At 38.2% G+C, this 26,197-nt stretch overlaps 2 protein-coding genes across 10 annotated transcripts in view; one reads left to right on the top strand and one right to left on the bottom strand.

Annotated features, from left to right (window-relative positions):
* Positions 1–10,415, bottom strand: part of TRMT1L (tRNA methyltransferase 1L) — a 40,654-nt gene extending 30,239 nt beyond the window's left edge. For 2 of the 4 annotated variants that reach the window (XM_060643697.3, XM_060643698.3), the window contains exons 1-4: positions 9,934–10,415; positions 5,452–5,562; positions 4,061–4,174; positions 656–720 (exon numbers count right to left, since the gene is read on the bottom strand). In XM_060643697.3, coding sequence (XP_060499680.1) covers positions 656–720; positions 4,061–4,174; positions 5,452–5,562; positions 9,934–10,150 — 507 coding nt within the window. In that variant the 5' untranslated portion in view covers positions 10,151–10,415. Of the gene's footprint in view, positions 1–655; positions 721–1,102; positions 1,803–4,060; positions 4,175–5,451; positions 5,563–9,933 lie in introns of those variants that run through there. The other 2 variants (XM_078441101.2, XM_060643703.3) reach the window with 2 other exon arrangements.
* A 121-nt stretch (positions 10,416–10,536) lies between these two features.
* Positions 10,537–26,197, top strand: part of SWT1 (SWT1 RNA endoribonuclease homolog) — a 111,829-nt gene continuing 96,168 nt past the window's right edge. For 4 of the 6 annotated variants that reach the window (XR_009613457.3, XM_078441100.2, XM_060643693.3 and 1 more), the window contains exons 1-4: positions 10,537–10,709; positions 13,689–13,778; positions 16,654–16,734; positions 18,622–18,680. Coding sequence is in view for 4 of the 6 variants with exons in the window: in XM_078441100.2 (XP_078297226.2) it covers positions 13,698–13,778; positions 16,654–16,734; positions 18,622–18,680 (221 nt within the window). In the remaining 2 variants the exon portion in view is untranslated. The remainder of the gene's footprint in view (positions 10,710–13,688; positions 13,779–16,653; positions 16,735–18,621; positions 18,681–26,197) is intronic. The other 2 variants (XR_009613456.3, XM_060643695.3) reach the window with 1 other exon arrangement.

Genomic DNA, 26,197 nt, shown 5'->3' with positions numbered 1-26,197 from the left:
CAAGCATTGTCCTAATTACTATGTAAGAAATTTTTGGGTTTTTTCTCCCCAGCACTTTACTCTTTTTAGTGACATGAAAAAAAATTAATAACGAGGCCTCATTAAGCTAGTATTCACTCAAGATAGCAGCACTAAAAAATATTATGTAATTTGTATTCCCCCAAATTCACATCTGTGCTAAAAATGAACACATGTACTTTTTAAAGAATTAAGATTTCAGAAAGATTCTTGATACTGTCCTTTGACAAATTAAAAGTATAGAGAAGATAAATATGAATTGACACACACTAAGATACTTACTAAGTCACAGAAATTGAAGGCTTTTATTCCAGAATCAAAATTTATTACAAAAGAAAAAATTTACTTTTTATTTAAATTCTCCATTCCAAAATTAGTAAATAGGTCAATTTCCCTTTTGAACATAAGAAAACAGTTTCTCTGACTAAAATTTAAAATTATAAAATGAAAAGTTCAATACAGCAACTCTTTTTTTCATATAGTTCATATTTTTCCTGCTAGGATAATCTGAAAGCACTCAGATACAAAATCTTAAAGTAAACCTCATTGCCAAATATGCCCATAGCCTTAGAGCAAGTAAAAATTGTGCTTTCTTTAAAGAGGGCAAAATTTAAAAATAAATCTAACATCTGATTACCTGTTCTCCAATAATGTTTGGTTTCACTGGTCGACAAGGTAAGTGACAGATGCACATCCTGTAACCTAAAGTGAAGAATGGCTGGTTGTCATATCACTGTTCACTAAATAGTCCATTATCATTAAAAATTATTAGCAAATTTTATAAGAATAACTGGAATTCTTCTTGTATTTATAATATCGTAATTTATTTGAATGAGACTGTTAGTTTTAGATATTTGTTACATAAGATATAGCATAAAAGCAAATATATGAGATCCAGGTTTGAATTCTGGTTCTGCCAAGACCGTGCATTGTCTTGGTTAGTTAGCTTCTTTGGGACTCAATTTTCTCATCTATTCTCTGTCATGTTGACTTTTCTTAGGCTTCATCTTCTTTGCCTCATGCTACATTTGCCATTACATAGCCTCTTCTTCCATTGATGATACGGCACTTAGTTCTCTCCCACCTTTCTTAATCTTCTTCACAGCTCCTCTTCCCTCTGTTATACTCTAAAACGTAGACTTTCTGTAGGCTTGCTCTGCTACATGACTGTTTTCCCTCGTTTCCTTGGTAATTTTAATGCCTTTTATGACTGCAACTATCTCCACTGGGGGAAGGAATTCCAAATTCTAGCTGTAGTTACTAACTCCTTACTGAAGGCCAGATCTCTATTTCTAACTGCCTATTGAGGATGTATGCCTGGGTTATCAGGTCAGCATTTCAAAATCTACTGTCATGGACTATAAATATATCATTTCCCCTTGAACCAGGTCTCTTTTCCACTTTTTAAATGAATGATAATGTCTTCCAGTTTCTCCTAACTTTAAGTGATCTCCAACTCCTTTCTTCTCATTCCTTATATCTAATTGTTTCTCTTACTTGTACATACGGAGGTATTTCAGGACTCAGCAACTTCTTTTTTTCCACTGATATGTACTCCTATGGTTATCCCATCCAGTCATATAGCTTTAAATACTATTTGTAGTCTGACAATTCCCAAACTTGTATCTCTAGCCCAGACCTTTCCCCCAAACCCGAGATTCATATCTGGACAAGCTACTGACATCTCCAGTAGATGCATCTAAACCTTTGCATGCCTAAATCTGAGGTCTTGGCCTTCTTCCCCAGTACCTGGTCCTAATGATGAGGGAGGAGGGGGAGAGCTGAGGGCAAAGTGAGGCTAAAAGCACCTCCCCCCAGCCCCCCCCCCACACCCGTATGATATTCCTTGGACACTCCTGGCTACCCAAAAAACAAATGGTCAAACTGATTAAGTCTCCACCAGTTTACTAGAAAAAGGCAATCCCATCAATAAACCAGAGTATAGGAACTCTCTACAGTCTTAATGTCTTGCTGGAGGGAAAAACAACTTTAGCTTAACTACAGCTAGGCCTCCGATAAGCCTTTAGCATGTGAAAGTCTCTTTGGAAATTCCCCCTTGATTCTATCTCCCCCACCCCCTCCGTAAACTAGTTACCCCCCACACTTATAGTACAGCTCTTCCTACCCACATGTCCTGTCCTCATGCTTTAATAAAATCACCTTTTTATACCAAAGACGTCTTCAAGAATTCTTTCTTGGCCATCGGCTCTGGACCACCAGAGCCGGCTCTGGACCACCGCCATTCTTAGCTTTTTTCTCCCTCACATCTCACTTCTATCCCTTTGAGAGGTCTTGATGCTTCTACCTTAAACATATTTGTCAACTACTTTGAGACCTGTTTGCTAGGACAAAAACTATGACACTCGCCATCTACCAGATCACCATGTGAAAAAACCCAACTTAATGTACTTAAGAGAGTAAAGAAATACCATGAGCCATTTACCAGAATAACTTGAAGGAGGAAGACTAAACCTAATGGTTAAACAATGGCTTAAATAAAGAATACAAAAGAGACCTTTTTAATTAAAATGAGACATTTCTCTTTTTTGATAAAAAGTCAACATGATTTACTACACATTCTTATGTATAATTAAACATAAAAGACAGGATGGCTTCTGAATTAAGTCTCTAATTCCTTCTTCCCTCAGGAACCAGTGAGAACATTGTACCAGTACCACTAAGAAAATAGTTCTGGCTTCTTTTCTGGGTGTCTCATACTGGCTATTTCATCCGGTTTGGTTCAAACTCCAGATAACCACACTTAATAACACCTATACTCACAAAATCATATTCAAATGTAAATATACATATGCTTAAGACTGATATTTAGGGCTTTGGGGGGGGGTATTTTTGGTTTTTATCCAAATGTAGTATCATAAAATCTTCCATATATATTGTATTCAATTGCAGTTTATCATGGAAATCCTTCCAAGTAAGCTAGTACTCATCTAACACATACTCTTTACAATGCCTGCATAATATGTCATGGCACTTATGTACCATAATGTATTCAACCATTCCTTTTATTTTAGTTTCAAGTTTTTGTCACTAAGTACAAGCTGCAATAAATATTCTTGTATATCTATTCTTGCCTATTGATTCTTTTACTCCCAAAGGAGGGAGTGCCTGGGAGATATATACATTTTAAATTTTAAAAATGTTGCCAGATCTCTTTCCAAAAATGGTATAATTCACATAATTCACTCCAAAATCTAATAATAATTCATTATATCTAGGAAATCTTTTAACTTGATAAAACCTCAATTTTTAAAAATGTTTATTTATTTTACAGAACAAGGGGGGGGGGGGGCAGAGAGAGAGAGAATCCCAAGCAGACTCCGCACTGTCAGTGCAGAGCCTGATGTGGGGCTCAAATCAACGAACTGTGAGATCATGACCTGAGCCAAAACCAGAGCCAGACACTTAACCAACTGAGCCACCCAGGCACCCCTAAGATCTCATTTTTTTGTCCTTCAACTTTATTCTTTATATGAGCCCTCTTGTTAAATTTAGTCCCCCAAATTATGTCATTTTTGTCATTATCACAATTGGTATCTTTTTTCTAATTTCCATTTATCTAGAGTAGAGAAAGGCAATGATTTCAAATATTTATCTTATATCCCACTACTATTCTACATACTCTAATTAACTCTAGTTTTTTCAAGCATTCAGCAGAAAAAAGATATTGTCTCCTCTTTTCCAATACTTACATATTTTATTTCGTTTTACAATCATTATACCTTCAAAAGAATGTGTCAAATGGTAGTCGTTCAACAAGTTATGGGGACCCCCCAGGGCCAAGCAAAGTACCCAGTGTAGAACAGATGCTTAATAAATGTTTGCTAAACTAAGCTACACTTGCAACATACATCTTGTTGCCAGAGAGCTACATGGCCTTTTATTAATAAACACATTAAAAGAGGGTCATTAAATCCCTCAGAAATTTTAAATGGAAAATATTTGATTATGTTCACAATAAAATTCCAAAACTGGTACTGAATCTTGAATTTCATTTATGTTTAGCAAGCATAAAACTACTAACCTTCAAATTCAACCGAGACCTTCCAGTGTAAATTTTGAAGGTGACGACGAAGCTTATGGCTATTACAAGCTCTGAATTTTTCCTTAGGGCACAATGGACAAGACTGTTTGTTTCCTGGCCAAAAAAAAAACAAAAAACAAACAAAACAAAACAAAACAGAAAACCAATAAAGCACAGAATATACTAGTTACTAATTCGTTGACTTAGCTACAAAAGAAGTCATAGGGGACTCCCTCCACACAACACACACACACTTCTTAGATAATGTCTATGTTAACGTTAGGGAGAAGTCATCTCTGCCTCACCAGGTAGTTAACAATAACTGTATTAGCACATGGTCAGTGATTGATTTTTTACCCTAAAACTCTCCTGTCTGTGGCTGATATCCTTGTTGCCCTCGGGAACAGAGAGAATGAGAAAGTGATGAACTACATGATATCCCTCCAGCCAAAATGCCTGCCAGGGAGAGAATCAGGGGCAGCACTTGTCACACTCCCAGAGAGGTAGGAGCTGGGCAGGAAGCATAAGCACCTGCTGTGGCATTCTACTCTGGGCAGCAACAAAAACAGTTAACAGGTGGAATCAGAAAAGCGGGAGGAGTGGAAGGAGTACATGGGATCCAAAATAACTGCCATTCTGGGACAGGGAGCATAGTTAGAACCTGCTGTATCCTATTTGAGAATTTGTTAAAGTCTTCCTTCTTTATTAATGAAAAGATATGGATCATAAAAAATACAAGTCTTATTTAATTAGAGATGTAACAGATCTCAAATATAAACTTTGATAGGGACAAAAAAACTAAAATCTCAAATTCAGGTTTAAAGCAATAAAAATATACAGAAATCATCAGCGACTTATTTTTTAAATCCATATAGCACACTGCAGGTATAGGCAAAATTAATTTTTCCATATGTTATGCCTACTTCAAAAACCCATGAAGTGATACTGAGGACAGAATTCAAGCACTAAGGATGGCGAAGCAGAAAGAGAGGAGCTTGAGGCAGTGACAGCAATGAGGAACTCTTGCACCAGCCCTAAACATTCCCCACCGTGGGACTTCTTTTACATGACATAATATAAGCCTTTCTATTATGTAAGGCACGGTTTCTTGGGATTTCCGTTACTCATAGCCAAATGCGATTCCTAACTTATAGAATGGACAGCACTTATATATCATGAAATTATAATTTCCTCGAGGAGCAATGAACAACTTATTCCTGTAACACCTGTGCATGTAGAAGGCTACCAATTTCTTGAATGAAAACATTTTATTTATTACTGCTCTAGTTCAATGGCAATAAACAAGTCTATTTTCAGCAATTTTTCATGAGTTGAAAGATGAAACACTGTTAGAAATTAAGGGAGACAAACCCCTCCAAATATGGAAGTACCTGCATCAAGATTATCTGAGTTCAACGAACTGGCAGAGTCAAAATCCCCTTCAGTTACGAAAGCTAACTTCTCTAGATCAGCAAGCTGCCTTTGAATTGAGATGTGTCTCTCTGAAAGGAAATTTTAAGAGTTAGAAGATTATGTTTTAACAATCTGAATTCCAGTTATTTGATCACGTCAACAGACTCCGACACTTGTATTTCCTGTAGCATGGCGTCCTGGTGCCTAGATGGGGAATACTGCTGCAACTCAGCTTATGACAAGCGTGCCTCAGATTGCAAAAAGTTGGGTAAAAAAATGCCACTGTGTAACTTCACACCTTTAAACTTTAATTATTCAATATAATTCTACAAAAAATGTTTTTACTCTGAACAAAATGAAGAAACATAAGCCATCTCCCCTATCTTTATAAAGAAAATTTCAACCAGGTGGAAGTGATATTAATATGTTAACCAACTATAACACAAGGCAGAATGAAATGAATACTGAGGTAAAGGTACTATGATGTGGGCATACATAGGAAGGGGGAATTAATTCCAATGACTGCCTCTGGGAATGTCTTCACTGAAGAAGTGGCATTTGACTGAGATGTAAGGTATGAATAGAATTTCAATAAGCAGAGATTTGGTGGCTGCCCTTATAAACTGAAGTAACCTCATCGACAAAGGCACAGGATGTGAAAAAAAAGAAAAAAAATACAGCCACCTCTATCCCGCCCCTGGCTTGAATGTAGTATGTTTGGAGAATGGGGTTGGTAGGAGAACAAGCAGTCAAAAATGTATAAAGATGATGGAAGACATAAATTCTATGAAAGCTAGGCTGGACTTTCATCTTCAGGTAATTGTGAAGTCTGCATGATTTTGAGGAAGTGAATGATATGATCTGAATGCATTTAAGGAGGTTATCTCTGGCTGTAGAACCTAAGACAGTAACTGAAGTGAGAAATTAGCAATGGAAAGGTACAGAATAGATGGTTAAAAAAAAAAAAAACAGAGAACTTTGGATTTGAGAAATAACTGTGAATGAAAAGTAAGTTCAAGAATGATTCTAAAAAGATTTCAAGTTTATATAGTTGAAAATAATGGTACCATTAACCAATGAAGGAAGAGGAAAATATTTTGGGTAGAAAAGGAAAGGAGAAAAGGGAATTTAGTTTTTGACACAGTGTGTTTGAGATAATACCAGTATTCATATTCAAGTTTAGTTTATGCAGTTGAACTGTTTTTGGAGCTCAAGAGGGATATAAATCATAAATACGCGTAAGGTGAAACTAGGAGCTTAAGAAAGCCCAAGGAAAAAAACATTGTGAAAAAAGAGAAGAAAAAGGGCAAAGTCCAGCCCCAGTAACACATTTTTAGGTTTCTCAAACATTATACATTCTTCAAATGTCATACTTGTAAACTTTGGAATATATGAATAAATCTTACCCAAGATTATTACCCAAAGATGCATTACCCAAAGCTGCTGTGAACCCTCTGCTGATTAGTATAAATAGATACAATTTGGAAATGAGGTATGGAGAGATGCAGGTAACATAAGAGACACTAAGGAAAAACAATCAGGAGGGTAGATTCAAAAAGAATAAATGATAAGGAGAATCAAGATAAGATAGAAGCCAAGAGAAAAGAGAATGTAAAAGACAAATGTTCAACACTAAGTATCACAAATAGTTGCATAGATCAATAAAAGACCACTGGATTTAGTATTAGCAGGTCTCCAGTGACTTTTACAAAAAAGGTTCAGTGAGGTGTTCTGGAATACAATGGGATTAGAAAAAAAACACAAAATATAGAAAATCATATAGATTATTTCTTTCAAAAAAGGTGGCAGTATAAAAAAGGAGATAGATGGGACTGTAGTTTGCTTTTTCTTTTCTTTTTTTTTTTTTTTAAGGATAGAGAGACTTGAATATACATATCTCCAAGGAAAGTAATATTTACTAAGTGGGAGCTTGAAAATACAAATACAAGACTAGGAGATGAAAATTGACAGGAAAAATCCCTAACTAGACAGAAAACGGCAAACCGTAGGACTCGCTAGTAGTCATTATACAATTAGGTTATACAATTTAGAACCTTAAGCCTTTTAAATTCTGTTCTTGTCATTGCTACCTTCCTGCCTATTCCTCTCCAAGCTTCACTCCCACTTCTTTTTTTTTTTTTTTTTTAACTCTTCAGTATAATTTGTGCCCTTATTTGTCTCCTCCACAAATAATCAGTAAGAAGGCAGGGGCTATGCCTTACTCAGTTTTGTAATGGCTACGTGCCTAATACAATATCTTGCACACAGCAGGCACTACAGTTTGTTAAATATTTTTTTAAAAATCATTAGTCAATTTTAGATGCAGTAGCATACTAAAGTCAGTAATTTTGGAATTCAATTCAGCACCATCAGATATTCCTACTCAAATTTATTAAAAGACAAATTTTTACTTCATTTTTAAAAGAGAAAAAGAGCAACATATGTTAGTGGTTAACTTATTACACTAGGTACTGTTCAAGTGACTTTATGAAGAGAAAATTTCTATAAATAGGCAAAATTTTTTTCCCATTTGAGCAAAATCTTTTGTTAGATGAGACAGTAAGATTCAGTCAATGAATCCATGTGTATAAACCAATCCATTTCATTTGTAGTCATAAAGGCTTTTGGCTTCCAAAGTTCAAATATCTGTGTATGTGAAACAAGATATACAGTACTATGTAAAGATATGCTTTCTGAAATCTTTCTAAGTAGTATAAAATAAGAGAAAAGGACCTGATAAGTTAGAAGAGAACAATGAAAATTATGTGGTCCACTATGAGAGAGAACTCTCAAAGATCTGTCTAAAGATTCATGATATGCCTGAAATTACTTTCTGGTTCAAAATAGTAGATATCAGACAATCTGTAGTTAAATCACTCAAACTTTTTCTAATACACTAATAATCCAGAAGTCAATAGGCAAACCTCCTGTTAAACAGATGAATCCAAAACGCTAGGAGGTTCTTTTACAACTTGTTACTTTTTCCTCATTTTTCAATTCTATTTCAGATGTGTCATCTTCATCCTGCCTACTTAAGACTGATTTCAAAGGACTAACTAGACCGTATAAAAATAATTTTTAAAGTGAGATTAATATGTATTTCCAATGCATTTCAGATTTCTAAATCATTATACATTTGTCCCTGTAATCCATTTTCAGGTTTCTCAAACATCATACATTCCTCAAATGACATACTTGTAAATTCTAGAATATATATCTTCCCAAACTATGTTTAAAATATTGTTGCTGGTGGGGAGTTGAAGAAGCATGCATTCCCTAAAGCTGCTGAACCAATTCTGATTAATATAAACAAATCCAACCTGGAGGGGAGGAAGGGAGGCTACTTACTCAGGAGAATGTACCACCCCCAACCCCCAGCTGTAGTTGTGGGTGAAGAAGCAACTCCTTCCAGTTCTGATTTAGTATGAGGAGGAGGGGCCTACCAGAGGCACGCTGTCTTTGTCTTTGCTGTGATCAGCTCTACTCTTTATTTAATCTACTATAACAATTTATATATGGCTTTAAAATTGCACAACTCTATTAAACTATAACTATCCAAGTGTTTTATAAATATTAAATTCACAACTGGCCTAGAGGTAGGAAAGAAAGTGAATTAACTTAAATCATTTTGTTATAATTCAGATAGAGCATTAAGGGTCAATTTATGGCCCACAAAACAAAACAAAACAAAACAAAACCCTTAGACTTTACATTTAAAACATTCATAAGATCTTGAGTGTTACTCCTTACGGTCCCCTAAATCACCACTTACAAAACATGCTCGCACATACAGAAGCACAGTAATAATGGGCTAATAATTTTCAACAGTTGACTTCTGATGGAACTGGAGTACAAAACTCATCTGGCATTTATGTCTGAGGGAAGACATCTGTAATTTAGTCGACCCTTTCTTAAACTACTTATCAGCCTCAAATTCTTTTTGGAAGCAAGGTGCTGAAGAAAATTAAATAATAAAAACTCATCTATTTGTGCGTGTCGAGCATAAAAGCTACTTGACAGCAATGGTTTCTAAATTTGGCAGCTGGGATCTACTACAGTAAACAGGTTGCCTCGGTTACCATGTCACTTTTCGAAGGACTTCGTGAACCATGGCAGACGGGGCTGAGAGGGAAACTACCAAATTAGGTGTAACTTCCTATTTTCCTATCAGAAAAGACCCCCTTTAACGAAAAAGCCTTCAACCTCATCATTTCCTTCTATCTGCAGCACCCTTGGCCTCCACAAATCCTCTACCATGATGTCCTCAAGGTTTTTGGAGATGCCTTCTCCCATTCTGTACCCGCTTCACCCACTACACGGGTCCCTCCTTCCTCCCCCCACATCCCTAAACCTGCCTTTCCCCATAAAAACCATCCCAGTGAAGGGCCTCCCCTACTCCCCAGCAAGGCGCACTTTCTCGCTTCTCTTGCGGCAGAAAGATCTGGGCCTCCTGCACTTACTGCTTTCAGCCTCGTCAGGGGCAGAGGCTAGGGACGGGGACAGGGCCGGAGCCTGGGCCAGGGCAGGGGCTGGGGCTGGAGCCGAGGCCGGAGTCGGAGCCGAGTCCGGGGCCGGGGCCGAATCCGGGGCCGGAGCTGGGGTCGGGACCTGGACCTGGGCCACCTCCACCTCCTCCTTCTCCTGGGGTAGCAGCTCCTCCTCCGCCATATTCTCCATAGTTACCGCCTCCGTGCCAGGCCCGCCCGGGGACCAGGAGGGGCTCACGGCGGGGTGAGAGAACTGGCGTGAAAGCCCAGAGGGCTGGATCCAAGGAGTGGGAAAGCAAATGGGGAGGGCTGGATGCGTGCAACAGACAAAAGATGAAGAACCAGTGACCAAATCCTGTCAGCAGAAAAATAAAAAGCCAGAGGCAGCAGTTCGCGGTGCCGTCCGCTTCCCTTTCCCCGAGGCGTTACGACGCCACCACAGCCTGCGCAGTAACGTATCGGGGCGGCATCCAATGAGGTAACAGAGTTCCGCTTCCGCGGTGCGTCTCCGTTCTAGCCGTCAACCACGGAAGCGAACCAAGACTACAATACCCAGGGTGCAGCGCGCCACCTGGGGCGGAGCCCGAGTTCCAAGTCCTTGGAGGAAGTAAACGCGAAACTAAACAAACGCTCGGAGCGTTCGAGTAGAAAAGTCTTGGTTCGAGTGCAGAACTACATTTCCCAGCGGGCATCGGGACCAGGGGACGTCCTGGGCCTCTGGAGTTGCCACCTTCGTGGGCGCGAGTAAGGTAACTGGGGCGCAAATTGACGTTTGGCTGGGCAAGTTCCCACTTCTCTCACACGGGTACCCTAGCGGATGGCCAGCTGGTCGGAGGATTCCGGGGTCCCTCGAGCCTGGGCGGGGTGACTCTGTGGGCGGATCCGGGGAATGAGCCAGCTCAGTGAAGGGTGTGGTTCTGGCTCGGGTCAGCCTCTCGAGCTGCCCCTCGCTCAGAGCAAAGGTCTGGTTTGTTTCTGCGGAGCCCGTGGGCCGCGGCGGTTTACGAGCTGCTGACTAGCTTGCCTGCCAGTCTGGTTGACTTAGAGTTGGGGTCTGCGCTTCCTGTCGCACCCTCATCCACACCGTAACCTGAACACTTCTCCTTTTGTCTTTATTTTGCTTTAACCTCAGATTCCTATTATCAGCACTGCCCTGTGGTTGTAAGAGTCCTGTGGGTAGGGAAGTTGTGTGTGTGTGTGTGTGTGTGTGTGTGCGCGCCCTACGCTTGTATTTAGACTTAATAACCAGAGCTGTGAGTGTGTTGAGCTTTAGGTCACTTGATTGATGCGATTCAGATTCCCCACAGCATTTGCCCAGTGAGTCCCCTGGCCCCAGTACTTGTCTTACTCTCTGGCCTGCTTGAGCCTAAGCCTCACTCATTCAGAACCACTGGGGCAGGCAGAGGAAAGCTGGAGTTTTCTGGCTGCTCCTCCTGGGACTGGTCCGAATGTTATAGGCAGCAGGGGAGGAGAAGGAAGCCCCCTTTAGTTTCACACTTACACACTTCCAGTTCGGTTTTCTTAGTTAATAAATCCGATACTAAATGCCTACTTATCTCATTGGTCTCCTTATTTCCTACTTGTTTCAGACCCCAGGTGAGAGCAAGTGTGATTATTTAGCACTTTAAGAGTGTAATAGGAATTTAGTTGCCACATTCCGAACCCCCCCAGCCCGCCCAATGGTTAGGAAGTGTATCTGGAGGGTTGGTTTTTTTTTTTTTTTCCCTCCTCCCCAGTTTAATGGAAACAGTTGAACCCATGGATTGACTGTTAAAGTTATATCTTATAGGAATAAGTAGTGGCTAATTATATTTGTGCATCATCCAAACATTGTTGTTGTTGTTTTTTTTTAATTTCTAAAAGGCTAGATGGCTAATTGAAAGCTTGATTCAGTATATCAGCTGGAAACCAGAAGATGGAAAGGGTTAGATTTTAGTGTGTGGACTCTGGGAATTTCAATAAGAACTTTTAAGTGTGGTCTGTGCTCTTGAGACAGCTTAAAAAAAGAATCTTAAAAGTTGAAGAATTATATTGAGCATATTACTCATCTATTGCTGCCTAAGTTATCCTAAAACTTAGTGGTTTAAACAACAAGTATTTATTACCTCACAGTTTCTGTGTGTCAGAAATTAAGAAGTGGCTTTCTGGGGTACCTGGTTCTGAGTCTCATGAGGTTGCAGTGAAAATATCAGCCAGGGATGCTGCCACTCAAAGGCTTGATTAGGGCTTCAGGATTAGCCTCAAAGCTGGCTCACTCACATGCTTGGCAATTGGTTCTTTTTTGGCAAGAGGTCTCAGTTCTTCACTGGTGGGCCTCAATGAGCTACTTAAAAGTCATCATGGTATGGTGGCTGGCTTTCCCTAGGGTAAGAGAAAGACAGAACCCACAGTGTCTTATATAACTTAGCCACGTATGCCATATAGCAATTCCTATTGGTGACACAGGTCAGCCCTATTTATTGTGAGAGGACTACCTAACAGTGTACTTACCAGGCAGCAGAGATCATCAGGAGCCACTTTGGAGGCTGGCCAGCACAGGAAGTCTCCCCTTTTTGAGCTTATATTTTTTCATAAAACCAACATGACTTTCACACCATTATAAATATGAAACATGTGTCATGTTAAACATGTAGGTGTTTTTGCTTGGATAGTCCATTATCTTCAGTGATTTTTTTTTAATTGGGCTTATTTTTGTATTCAAAGCAGTGACATAAGACTAACTTGGGTCAGTTTAAATTGTAAAAGGTAACATTATAAGTAGTCCATTGTCTTGAAGCAATTCATTTCATGGAAGTTATTGTTTTTTTATTATACCTTTCCCCAACATGGAATAGAATCCTTGGAGTAAGAGAAGGAAAAAGAAGATTATTACTCTCATCTGGAAGCACAACTGTGAATTCAGTTATTGCCATACATTATCTTACAAAGCAAAATTTCTGGGCGATTTAGGATCAGTGCTTGGAAATCTATGTTGAATATGCTTTTGTTAATTTTTACTGTTAGCATTTCTGTTAGCTATCAGCATTTTCCTTCTTTCTCTCTACATTCATCAAAGCATTCTAAAAGTTTGATTTAGTATACTTGCATTATTTTATATAACTTCACTTACTGTGGTCATGATTGACCATGAGTAATTGCAATTGTTTGGTTTCTAAAGCTTTTCTTATGTTCAGAGTCCCCATATGTGTCACTGTCAGCAATAAACTCTCCTTTGGGCTTTGCTTCTAGACTCCTGTCTATCTTCCCGTTCCAACAGACCTGGTGATATTTCCAACCCCTAGGCTTTCTATTCCAGCACTGGAAGCTTCTGGTGCACACTGAGTTGAGTGTAGAGGGTGTGTCAGGAGAGTAAAGACTTAGGACTAACTGGTTTTGAGGTGTAGGTAAGGCAAAATACAGCAGTTCTGCAGGCAGTTGGAAAATGGTGATCTGAAGCTTGGGAGAGAAATCAGGGCTACAGGCACAGTTTTGAGAGTCATTCCTAAAAAGGTGATAGATGAAACTGAAGTAGAGGAAGAGATCATTATGAGGGAAACTGTAAGTGAAATAAAGTGGAACAATGAGAGAATTCTGTTGTCTTGGGAATGGTTAGAAAATGGAAATCATTTTGTAAAACTCCAGTCTTTGTATAACTGAAAGAAGACGAATTTCTAACGTATTTTATGGTGGTGGTGGTAAAACACACGCACACACACACGCACGTAATGTGTTTTTAATGTTTATTTTAGCTTTTCAAAATGTCCAACAAAGAATCTTGTGGAAAAAAAGAGAAGTCTCGGAGAAAAGGCAGCACCGCATCACCCAACTTTGACCTAGAAGTAAGAATTTTGCTTTACTGACCCAAAGATACCTTTTTTTGCAGTTCACTTTTGTGTTAAGAAAAAAATACCTCAGTTTTAAAATGAGCTATGTAAATATTTTGTTTTGCCCTTCTGACACAGAAGTAATTTGTTTTTCCCATCCTTTTTTTTCACCCATTCTTGCGTTATTTTATTTATTCCTCACAACTCTGTGAAGTAGGTACTTTATTATCCCAATTATACAAATGCCAAAACTGAGGCTTAGAGAGGTATGTAATTTGCCTAGTCATTCCTGACTTGAGTTCTAGGCCCTCCTTTACATAGAAATAACTCACCATTATACCTTTATTGTGTGTCTCCTTCTTCATTTACTCAGCACTGGATAAGATTATATGCTCATCAGTCAGAATAGGCTACCCTGTGCGGGGGAGGCTAAAGGTAGGGACGGCATGCTCACCATGTGCCTTTCTCTGTGACTCTCAACACATTACCTTAGTAAGTACTTTAAAAAAAATTTTTTTAATGTTTATTCATTTTTGAGAGAGAGAGAGAGCAGGAGAGGGACAGAGAAAGAGGGAGACACAGAATCTGAAGCAGGCTCCAGGCTATGCCCTGTGAGCACAGAGCCCGACATGGGGCTCGAACTCACAGATGTGAGATCATGACCTGAGCCGAAGTTGTAGGCTTAATTGACTGAGCCACCCAGGCTCCCTAGAAGTTTTGTTTTGTTTTTTAAGTTTATTTATTTATTTAAAGAGAGAATGAGAATGAGTGGGGGAGGGGCAGAGAGAGGGAGACAGAAGATCTGAAGCAGGCTCTGCGCTGACAGCACAGAGCCCGATGTAGGGCTCGAACTCACAAAATGTGAGATCATGACCTGAACCAAAGTTGGACACTTAACCGACTGAGCCACCCAGGCAAACTAGAAGTATTTTAGCAGATGAAATTTAGGGTGTCCCAATTAATTGAGTGAAATGTTATCTCTAGGAAACAAGACTGAAACATGATTTATGTGACCAAAACAAACGAAAACCCTGCAATTAGTTTTATTATAAACTCTCTGAATAGTCTGCTTAGTGCATCATCAGAATTAGACAATGTTTATGCTATAGTACCATCCAAGATGAGAGACTAAAGTCTAGCAAAGGTGAATATTCACTATAGAAGTGATTTCTGTGGTAGATTAGTTCATAAGGCTTTTACATCACCTGGATAAAGTAGACTAAGGATCATTACACTTTTTGATGTTTGTTCCTTTCTTACTAACTATCTGATTACTAATTTGACCTCCCAGATATAGGGATAATTGGAAAGGGGACCCTGGAGTATGGCCTTACAGTACTATGGTATCTTTGATTTATGTATCTTCTATTTGGCACTGATAATTGGCATGCCGTTTGCAATTCTCCTATTCTCTTTTAATCTCCTTGAATCAGACTTTTTGTTGCCATCACTCCTCCAAATATGCTTTCATCAAAGCCAGCAGCAGTGGTTTCCATGTTGCTAAATCCATTTGTTGCTCTTCAGACCTCATCTGACTTGAACCATCAGCAGTATTTGACATAGCTGATTACACTTTCTCCTTGAAACATTTTCTTCACTTAACTTTTGAAACACCATATTCTCCTGATTTTCCTCCACACTGGTGACTTGCCTGGAAGTGTCCTCTGTTGATTCCTCATCTTCTTAAACTATAACCTTTCAAATGCCCAGCTTCGGTTTTTCCAATTTAGTAAGTTGCAATTCCATTCTTTCAGTTGCTTGGGGCAAAGTCCTGGTCATCATCCTCTACCTGCATCCAGTCTATCAGCTTTCTCTTAATAATATATTTAGAGCCTGACTACCTCCTCTGCTGTCACCTTGATCCAGACAATCAGCTTGCTTCTCCAGATTGTCCCAGTACTTTTCGTATTTATCTCCCTGCTGCCACCTTTGCCTCCTCATGTTCTCTTCTCAGCAAGCTGCCAGAATGATCCTATTAAGATGTAAGTCAGATCATGTCACTCCTCTGCTCTGTACTTTCTGGTGGTCTTCCATTTCCCCCAGAGTAACAGCTAAAGTCCTAGCTGGGGCCAACAAAGCAATCTGTTCTCCCCATCTCATCTCCTTTCATTCTCTCATTGCTTTCTCCATTTTGTGTTTTTTTGCTATTATTCCAACAAGCCAGGCACATTACTGCCTCGGGGGCTTTGCCCTTGAACTGAAAGCTCTTTCCCTAGATATTCATGCAGCTTTTTCCTTCACTTCTTTAGGTCTCCAGTCAGATGTCAGCTTATCAGTGGGGCCTTTTTCTGACTACTGTTTAAATTTGCAGCCACCTGCACCCCCACCTTCCAGCCCTTCCTGCCTTCTTTCTCTGTTTTATTGTTTTCCATCGCATCATCCCACACTAAATCTATTATTTGTTTATTTGTAAATTCCTGCACTAAATTTTAACCTCCATGAGGGCAGGGGCTTTTGTTCATTAATCTGTCCCCACTGTCTAGAATGGCTTTGGTACATGGTAGGTACTCAGAGTTTGTCCCGGGTCTGCTGAGTTTTGGATCCACTGAAACATAACTGGATGTATGATTTTGCTTTATAAAAGACTGAATTCCACCATGGCAGTGCCACCTCCCCGTACCTTTATCTGAGCCATCAGCTGTCTTCTGCTGTAGCACCTGTATCCTATCTCATCTCTAATTCAAGAGCATCTAGATCCTCTGATTTCTAGTTGTCTTCTTTCTGGCTGAATTTCCCTCCCTCTTACCAAAGGATGTGTGCCTTTAAACATTTCCCCCCCTGAAGGTTATTATTAATATAGAAAGAATATTAATTTATAATAACAATGGTTAAATAACACTTACACTATATTTTGTGTCTTTCTTTCCTTTTTTCCACTTGGCATTCTTAGGATAAGAAAGAGAAAAAAGCTTCAAGTTCTCCTAGTTCAGCTTGCTGTGTAAGGTCTGTTTCATCAGAGAAGAGAAAACTGGTAAGTGTTCATATACTATAACTAACTCTAAACATTATTTATATTAAAGTTTTAATGTATAATTGGAAAGTTTATGATATAAATTCCCCCACGACTTTTTTACTCATATTTTCTTTATACTTTATGATAGCCAATAGAAAAAAATAAACCAGTGTTTGGTTTTTTTCTTCCTTCTCACCAAAAAGCACTAATCAAGGCCTTCATTTCTTTCTGGGGATACAGGGCCTCAGCACAAGAGAAGAAAGAGAGAAATAGGATATAGTCCCTGTCCTAAAGACTTTAAAGAAAGAAGTAGAAGCGCATGCACAGATAACTTAACGAAAGGACATACCTCAGTGTCAAAGCAGAAAAATGCACAATAAGTTGTAAAAGAATTCAAAACATCAATCACCAAGACTTGGAACATACTTAGGAAAAAAAAGGTGGACGAAATATATGCTAACGACTGAATATAGATGGAATAAAGATGAATGAGTTAAAGAAAAAAGGTTTTCTTGGCTAAGAAAGCGTGGGCATTCTAAGAATCTATAGATGACTCGAGTGCATTCAGCAGAGAGAAAATAAACCAACCTACCTAGAAACAGAAGGACTATTTTGAGGAAGAAAAATAGAACCTACCATGTGGGATCAGACAACATGGATATAAATTAAGATAGTTTTAAAAAGTCTCGTCCCATATATGATTGTATTTGGCTTTACAATATTCTTGTGAGATAGCGATGGCAGATATGTAGTGTTTGTGTTTTCAGATCCAGAAATTAAGATCCAGAAGGTTAAGTGACTTGTCCAGGGACACAAAATTGTTTATAGCGACAGAGCCAAGTCCAGAGTCACATAAATAATTAGAAACACATTAAGCTAGCTCAGGGGTGGTTGGTGAAGTGCTTAACTACATTCAAGTTGAAAGTAGGTGTATGTGGGGATAGCTACAGGTTTGCAGGTAATGAGAGAAAGTAGTTGTGAAAGTTGTGTGAATGTAGAATTCTGTTTTTAAGAATTTGTTTTTGTACAGTGACACTGCTATTTGAATCGATTGTTTCTGTACTAATCTCCTTAAAGCATAGGTTTCATCATATTTCTCCTCTGTTGAAAAATCTTCACTCACTTTTTAGTCTGTCATTTAGGACCTTCTTAAATTCAGTCACACCTTAACTCTCCAGTTCTCTTTTTTCTTCCTCAAAATAGTCCTTCTGTTTCTAGGTAGGTTGGTTTATTTTCTCTCTGCTGAATGTGCGCCAGTCGTCTGCAGCTTCTTAGAATGCCTAAGCTTTCTTAGCTGGGAAAACGTTTTTTCCTTAATTCATTCATCTTTATCCCATCTATATTCAGTTGTTAGCATATATTTTGTCCATCTTTTTTCTTAAGTATGTTCCAAGTCTTGGTGATTGATGTTTTGAATTCTTTTACAACTTATTGTGCATTTTTCTGCTTTGACACTGAGGTATGTCCGTTCGTTAAGTTATCCGTGCATGTGCTTCTACTTCTCTCTATTCTTTAAAGTCTTTAGGACAGGGACTATATCCTATTTCTCTCTTACTTCCCTTGTGCCGAGGCCCCGTGTCCCAAGTACATAGAGAGACAGGGTGGGGGAGTAGAGATAGTGGCCACAGGTGGTTTCGGTCCTGGCTCTGCTGCTGACTTGCTGTGTGATGTTGAGAAAGACACTTTGCTGTATTTGAGCCTTGGGTACTTTATCTGTAAAAGGGGAATGATGATATTATCTATCTCACAGGATTTATTGGAAGGATTAAATAAATTGTTGTGTCATCCTATTCACTAACACATAGGTGTGGAAAAAAATATTGTCTCCCAGTCTCTTTCCCCTGTAACTGTGGTAAAAGTGCACAATTTATATTTCCTAAATGATACATTTTTTTTTTCTTTCAGAAATCAGATCATACAGACATTCTGTACTGTGATATAAAAAGAAGACAAGAAGTGAAAAGGTAAATTCCCCCTTTTTATTGATATTTTTTACTTTTTGGGCCTTAGAATTGTGAAAGTAAATATTTTGATTTGCAAATTTTTTTTACTTTGATTAGTACTGATTTGCATATAAATATTTCTAGCTATATCACAGGTTATGATTTTTTAATTTTTTTAAAATTTTTTTAAATTTTATTTCAGAGAGACAGAGATAGCATGAGTTGGGGAGGTACAAAGAGAGAGGAGGAGAGAGAGAATCCCAAGCAGGCTCTTTGCTTCTAGTGCAGAGTCTGATGTGGGGGTCAAACCCATGAAACTGTGAGATCATGACCTGAGTGGAAACTAAGAGACCGACGCTAACCCCTCATTATTGAATTTTCTTAATGTTAGTGTAGATTTAATAAAAAGTTGAGTGAAATAAAAACTCTTGTCACAATTCTGTGCTTTCAAGTAAATGACCCTTTCAAGTAAAATGCTAATTTTTATCTCAGGTGATTTGATTTTGACACACCCTTAGAAGTTTCATGACTTTGTTACATATAGTGATAGAAGAAGTTGTGTGGCTGGTTTAGAAATGTTATAAATTAAAGATGAATTACATATTACCTCTGAAGAGAATGTGGTACATATTGAATTGGTATGGTTTCAAAACTGTGTTAATTAAAGAGGATATGGCCACAACTAGATAGCTTGGGGAAAAATGGTAGGAACCGTGGAGATTATTTTTCTTTAGTTTCTGTGTTCTTTGGATAAAAATTTCAGAGAATTTTGTGGTGAAGGCATTTCTTGCCACTAATACGGTACAAATAAGTATAAAAGTATGCATAATGAAAGTGTATGAGATCATAGTTTCTCTGAAAATACGGAGTTATGGGAAAATGATAAAATGGCATTAAGTATATACATAAAATTTCTGCTTCACAAACTCAATGTTTGCTGAAAACGTGAAAATTCAACTTGCCTCTAGCTTTTCTTCAGCTTTTTTTTTATTGTCTCCTTTCTTTGTGATACTTTGCTTCTTATATTATTATCAGTTGAAGTACATTCTGTCATAAATTTCACATTACGTTGACTATTACTTTCTAAATTTTTTAAAATATTTTTTATTTTTTAATTTTATTTTTTTAATTTACATCCAAATTAGTTAGCACACAGTGCAACAATGATTTCAGGAGTAGATTCCTTAATTTAGCCCATTCCCCCCTCCAGTAACCCTTTGTTCTCCATATTTAAGAGTCTCTTATGTTTTGTCCCCCTCCCTGTTTTTATCTTATTTTTGCTTCCCTTCCCTTATGTTCATCTGTTCTGTGTCTTAAAGTCCTCATATGAATGAAGTCACATGATATTTGTCTTTCTTTGGCTGACCAATTTCGCTTAGCATAATACCCTCTAGTTCCATCCACATAGTTGCAAATGGCAAGATTTCATTCTTTTTGATTGCCGAGTAATACTCCATCAAATGTGTGTGTGTGTGTGTATGTATCTTCTTTATCCATTCATCCATCTATGGACATCTGGGCTCTTTCCATACTTTGGCTATTGTCGATAGTGCTTCTATAAACATTGGGGTACACGTGATCCTTTGAAACAGCATACCTGTATCCCTTAGATAAATACCTAGTAGTGCAATTGGGTAGTTCTATTTTTAATTTTTTGAAGAATCTCCATACTGTTTTCCAGAGTGGCTGCACCAGCTTGCATTACCACCAGCAGTGCAAAAGAGATCCTCTTTCTCTGCATGCTCGCCAACATCTGTTGTTGCCTGAGTTGTTAATGTTAGCTATTTGGACAGGTGTGAGGTGGTATCTCATTGTGGTTTTGATTTGTATTTCCCTGATGATGAGTGATGAGGAGCATGTTTTCATGTGTTGGTTGGCCATCTGGATGTCTTCTTTGGAGAAGTGTCTATTCATGTCCTTTGCCCATTTCTTCCTTGGATTATTTGTTTTTTGGGTGTTGTGTTTGATAAGTTCTTTATAGATTTTAGATACTGACCCTTCATCTGATATGCTGTTTGCAACTATCTTCTCCCATTCTGTCAGTTGCCTTTTAGTTTTGCTGATTGTTTCCTTCGCTGTGCAGAAGAAGCTTTTTATTTTTATGAAGTCCCAATAGTTCATTTTTGCTTTTGTTTCCCTTGCCTCTGGAGGTATGTTGAGTAAGAAGTTGCTGTGGCCAAGATCAAAGAGGTTTTTGCCTGCTTTCTCCTCGAGGACTTTGATGGCTTCCTGTCTTACATTTAGGTCTTTCATCCATTTTGTGTTTATTTTTGTGTATTTTGTGTATAAGAAAGTGGTCCAGGTTCATTCTTCTGCATGTCGCTGTCCAGTTTTCCCAACACCACTTGCTGAAGAGACTGTCTTTATTCCATTGGATATTCTTTTCTGCTTTATCAAAAATTAGTTGGCCATATGTTTGTGGGTCCATTTCTGGGTTCTCTATTCTGTTCCATTCATCTGAGTGTCTGATTTTGTTCCAGTACCGTACTGTCTTGATGATTACAGCTTTGTGGTATAGCTTGAAGTCTGGGATTATCTCCTGCTTTCGTTTTCTTTTTCAAGATTGCTTTGGCTATTCGGGGTCTTTCTGGATTTTTTAGGATTATTTTAGGATTATTTGTTCTAGCTCTGTGAAGAATGCTGGTGTTACTTTGATAGAGATTGCATTGAATATGTAGGTTGCTTTGGGTAGTATTGATATTTTAACAATATTTGTTCTTCTAATCCAGGAGCATGGAATCTTTTTCCATTTCTTTGTGTCTTCTTCAATTTCTTTCATAAGCTTTCTATAGTTTTCAGTGTATAGATTTTTCACCTCTTTGCCTAGATTTTTTCCTTGGTATTTTATGGTTTTTGGTGCAATTGTAAATGGGATCGATTCCTTGATTTCTCTTTCTGTTGCTTCATTGTTGGTGTATAGGAATGCAACTGATTTCTGTGCATTGATTTTATATCCTGCAACTTTGCTGAATTCATGAATCAGTTCTAGCAGTTTTTTGGTGGAATCTTTTGGGTTTTCCATATAGCGTATCACGTCATCTGCGAAGAGTGAGTTTGACCTCCTCCTGGCTGATTTGGATGCCTTTTATTTCTTTGTGTTGTCTGATTGCAGAGGCTGACTTCCAATACTATGTTGAATAATAGTGGCAAGAGTGGACATCCCTATCTTGTTCCTGACTTTAAGGGGAAAGCTCTCAGTTTTTCCCCATTGAGGATGATATTAGCGTTGGGTCTTTCATATATGGCTTTTATGATCTTGAGGTATGTTCTAGCCCTACTTTCTTGAGGGTTTTTATCAAGAAAGGATGCTGTGTTTTGTCAAATGTTTTCTCTGCATCTATTGAGAGGATCATATGGTTCTTGTCCTTTCTTTTATTGATGTGATGAATCACATTGATTGTTTTGCAGATATTGAACCAGCCCTGCATCCCAGGTATAAATTCCACTTGGTCGTGGTGAATAATTTTTTTAATGTATTGTTGGATCCAGTTGGCTAATATCTTGTTGAGGATTTTTGCATCCATGTTCATCATGGAAATTGCTCTATAGTTCTCCTTTTTAGTGGGGTCTCTGTCTGGTTTTGGAATCAAGGTAATGCTGGCTTCATAGAAAGAGTTTAGAAGTTTTCCTTCCATTTCTATTTTTTGGAACAGCTTCAAGAGAATAGGTATTAACTCTTCCTTAAATGTTTGGTAGAATTCCCCTGGAAAGCCATCTAGCCCTGGACTCTGGTTTTTGGGGAGATTTTTGATTACTAATTCAATTTCCTTGCTGGTTATGGGTCTGTTCAAACTTTCTATTTCTTCCTGTTTCAGTTTTGGTAGTGTGTATGTTTCTAGGAATTTGTCCATTTCTTCCAGATTGCCCATTTCATTGGCATATAATTGCTCATAATATTCTCTTATTATTGTTTTTATTTCTGTTGTGTTGGTTATGATCTCTCCTCTTTCATTCTTGATTTTTATTTATTTGGGTCCTTTCCTTTTTCTTTTTGATCAAAGTGGCTAGTGGTTTATCAATTTTGTTAATTCTTTCAAAGAACCAGCTTCTGGTTTCATTGATCTGTTCTACTGTTTTTTGGTTTGAATAACATTAATTTCTGCTCTAATCTTTATTACGTCCTGTCTTTTGCTGGTTTTGGTTTTATTTGCTGTTCTTTTTCCAGCTCTTTAAGGCATAAGGTTAGGTTGTGTATCTGAGATCTTTCTTCCTTCTTTAGGAAGGCCTGGATTGCTATATACTTTCCTCTTATGAACGCCTTTCCTGCATCCCAGAGATTTTGGGTTGTGGTGTTATCATTTTCATTGGCTTCCATGAACTTTTTGATTTCCTCTTTAACTTCTTGGTTAGCCCATTCATTATTTAGCAGGATGTTCTTTAGTCTCCAAGTATTTGTTACCTTTCCGCATTTTTTCTTGTGGTTGATTTCGAGTTTCAGAGCATTGTGGGCTGAAAATATGCCCGGTATGATCTCGATCTTTTTGTACTTGTTGAGGGCTGATTTGTGTCCCAGTATGTGGTCTATTCTGGAGAACATTCCATGTGCACTGGAGAAGAATGTATATTCCACTGCTTTTGGATGAAATGTTCTGAATATATCTGTTAAGTCCACCTGGTCCTGTGTGTCATTCAAAGCCATTGTTTCCTTGTTGATTTTTTGATTAGATGATCTGTCCATTGCTGTGAGTAGGGTGTTGAAGTCCCCTACTTGTTATGGTATTACTGTCAATGAGTTTATGTTTGTGATTAATTGATTTATATATTTGGGTGCCCTCACATTTGGCACATAAATGTTTACAATTGTGAAGTCTTCTTGGTGGATAGACCCCTTAATTATGATGTAATGCCCTTCTTCATCTCTTGATACAGTCTTTATTTTAAAGTCTAGGTTGTCTGATAGAAGTATGGCTACTCTGGCTTTGTTTTGTGGACCATTAGCATGATAGATGCTTCTCCATCCCCTTATTTTCAATCTGAAGGTGTCTTTAGGTCTAAAGTGGGTCTCTTGTAAACAGCATATAGATGGATCTTGTTATCTTATCCATTCTGTTATCCTGTGTCTTTTGATTGGAGCGTTTTGTCCATTGATGTTTAGAGTGAGTACTGAAAGATATGAATTTATTGCCATTATGTTGCTTGTAGAGTTGGAGTTTCTAGTGGTGTTCTCTGGTCCTTTCTAGTCTTTGTTGCTTTTGGTCTTTATTTATTTGTTTGTTTGTTTTTTCATCTTTTCTCCCCTCAGAGAGTGCCCCTTAAAATTTCTTGCAGGGCTGGTTTAGTGGTCACAAACTCTTAATTTTTGTGTGTCTGGGAAACTTTTTATCTCTCCATTTGTTTTGAATGGCAGCCTTGCTGGATAAAGAATTCTTGGCTGCATATTTTTCTGATTCAGCACATTGAATATATTCTGCCACTCCTCTCTTGCCTGCCAAGTTTCTGTGGATAGGTCTGCTGCAAACCTGATCTGTCTTCCCTTGTAGGTTAAGGACTTTCTTCCCCTTGCTGCTTTCATGATTCTCTCCTTGCCTGAGTATTTTGTGAATTTGACTCTGATATGCCTTGTTGATGGTCGGTTTTTGTTGAATTTAATGGGAGTCCTCTGTGCTTCCTAGATTTTGATGTCTGTGTCTTTCCCCAGGTTAGGAAAGTTTTCTGCTATGGCTTGCTCACATAACCTTTCTACCCATATTTCTGTCTCTTCCTCTTCTGCGACCCCTATGATTCTGATGTTGTTCCTTTTTAATGAGTCACTGATTTCTCTAATTCTTAAATCATGCTTTTTTTGCCTTACTCTCCCTCTTTTTTTCTGCTTCATTATTCTCCATAAGTTTGTCCTCTAGAGCACTGATTCCCTGTCCTGCTTCACCCATCCTTGCTACTGTGGCATCCATTCAAGATTGTAGCTCAGTTATAGCATTTTTTATTTCATCCTGACTAGCTTTTACTTCTTTTATCTCTGCAGAAAGGGATTCTAATCTATTTTCGACTCCAGCTAGTAATCTTATTATCGTGATTCTAAATTCTGGTTCAGACATCTTACTTGTATCTGTGTTGGTTAAGTCCCTGGGTGTCATTTCTTCCTACTCTTTCTTTTGGGGTGAATTCCTGCTGAATTCTGTGGTTCAGCTTGTGAAGATTGTTGTGTTAATCCTCAGATCAGTTTTCTAGGTATGCAGGATGGTTTATTGTTGGTCTGGCTGTATTTCATGGACGTGAGACACACAAAAAACTTCCATGCTGTTCCACCATCTTGGCTCCTCCCTCACCTTCTAAACTTTTTGAACTGGATTTTTAATGCCTTTTATCATAGAGTATTCTTTTTTTTTTTTTTTTTAAATTCTAAAACCCTGCTTGATTTTTCACTGGTTACTTTTTGCCTCATTAAGGGCACATTTTGTAGCCCTTGATTTTACATCTATGTTACAAGAGCATGAATAGACTTCTAATTTACATACTACCCCCTTAGCCTTGTCCACGTTGTCTTTAGGGGGAAGAAGAAGCAATATTGTTGAATTATTTTGAGAGTGGGATCCAAAGTATTCCAAGGATGCAATGAAGTTCACCTTGGCTTTAGTATTTACTCAAAATTTGGGGACGCCTGGGTCACTCAGTCGGTTGAGCATCTGATTTCAGGTCAGGTCATGATCTTGTGGTTCGTGAGTTCAAGCCCTCTGTTTGTGGTGCTCTCTGCTGTCATTGCAGAATCTGCTTCAGAGCCTCTGTCTCCTCTCTCTGCCCGTCTCCCATAGGTGCACATGCTCTCTCTCAAAAATGAGTAAATGTTAAAAAAAATATATGCTATTTGGTTTTAGCTCTTGAAATGCTGAATAATTGAATGCCTACTGCAACATTTCTGCATTCCTGAATCCATGTGTGATCAATGATGTTGTGTGGGTTATCATCGTATCTACTGAGAGTAACAACATCAGTAATATGTGGCATATTGGATTTATTGTTAATATCTGAATATTCTCATATATTAATAAGTACTCTAGATGTAACTTATGTGAAATTTTCTTTTGTCAGAGACAAACTATATGTCACAGTAGGTATTTTAGAACTGTCTCATCATGTGTTTAAACAATATGGGATAGAAGCTATTATATATTGAAAAGTTTGCTTGGACAAAAGAAAGCTGTGCTTTGGAAACATTAGTATCAATAGTGCAGAACTTCTAACAACCATTGGTTGTCTGCAAAGAAAGTGGTTCATTTGCTGTTATTTATTTATTGGAGAAGTGAACAAACTTATTTGCCTCAAGATTCTAAGTATTTCTTTATGATATATGGCATCTTCTGTAAAAATCTCCCTATTCACCTATAGGGAAGGTCCCCAAATTGGTGGGACTTCAGTGAAAGCTGAGGTACAGATGAAAAAACAGAGAGAATTTTGTCATCCTGAAAGCCACTTAACATCATTCCATTACCACAATTCTCGATCCATGGTTGATGTATACATGGATGTATCAGCAATGAAAACATTAGCAAGGGTATCAATCTTAAGTTTGCTTTTGAAAGTTTCAGAAAGCATTTTTGTGA

The sequence above is a fragment of the Panthera onca genome, chromosome F1 (assembly GCF_046562875.1).
Source record: "Panthera onca isolate mPanOnc1 chromosome F1, mPanOnc1 haplotype 2, whole genome shotgun sequence".
Taxonomy (NCBI): Eukaryota; Metazoa; Chordata; class Mammalia; order Carnivora; family Felidae; genus Panthera; species Panthera onca.
This window is presented reverse-complemented; position numbering and strand designations above follow the sequence as displayed.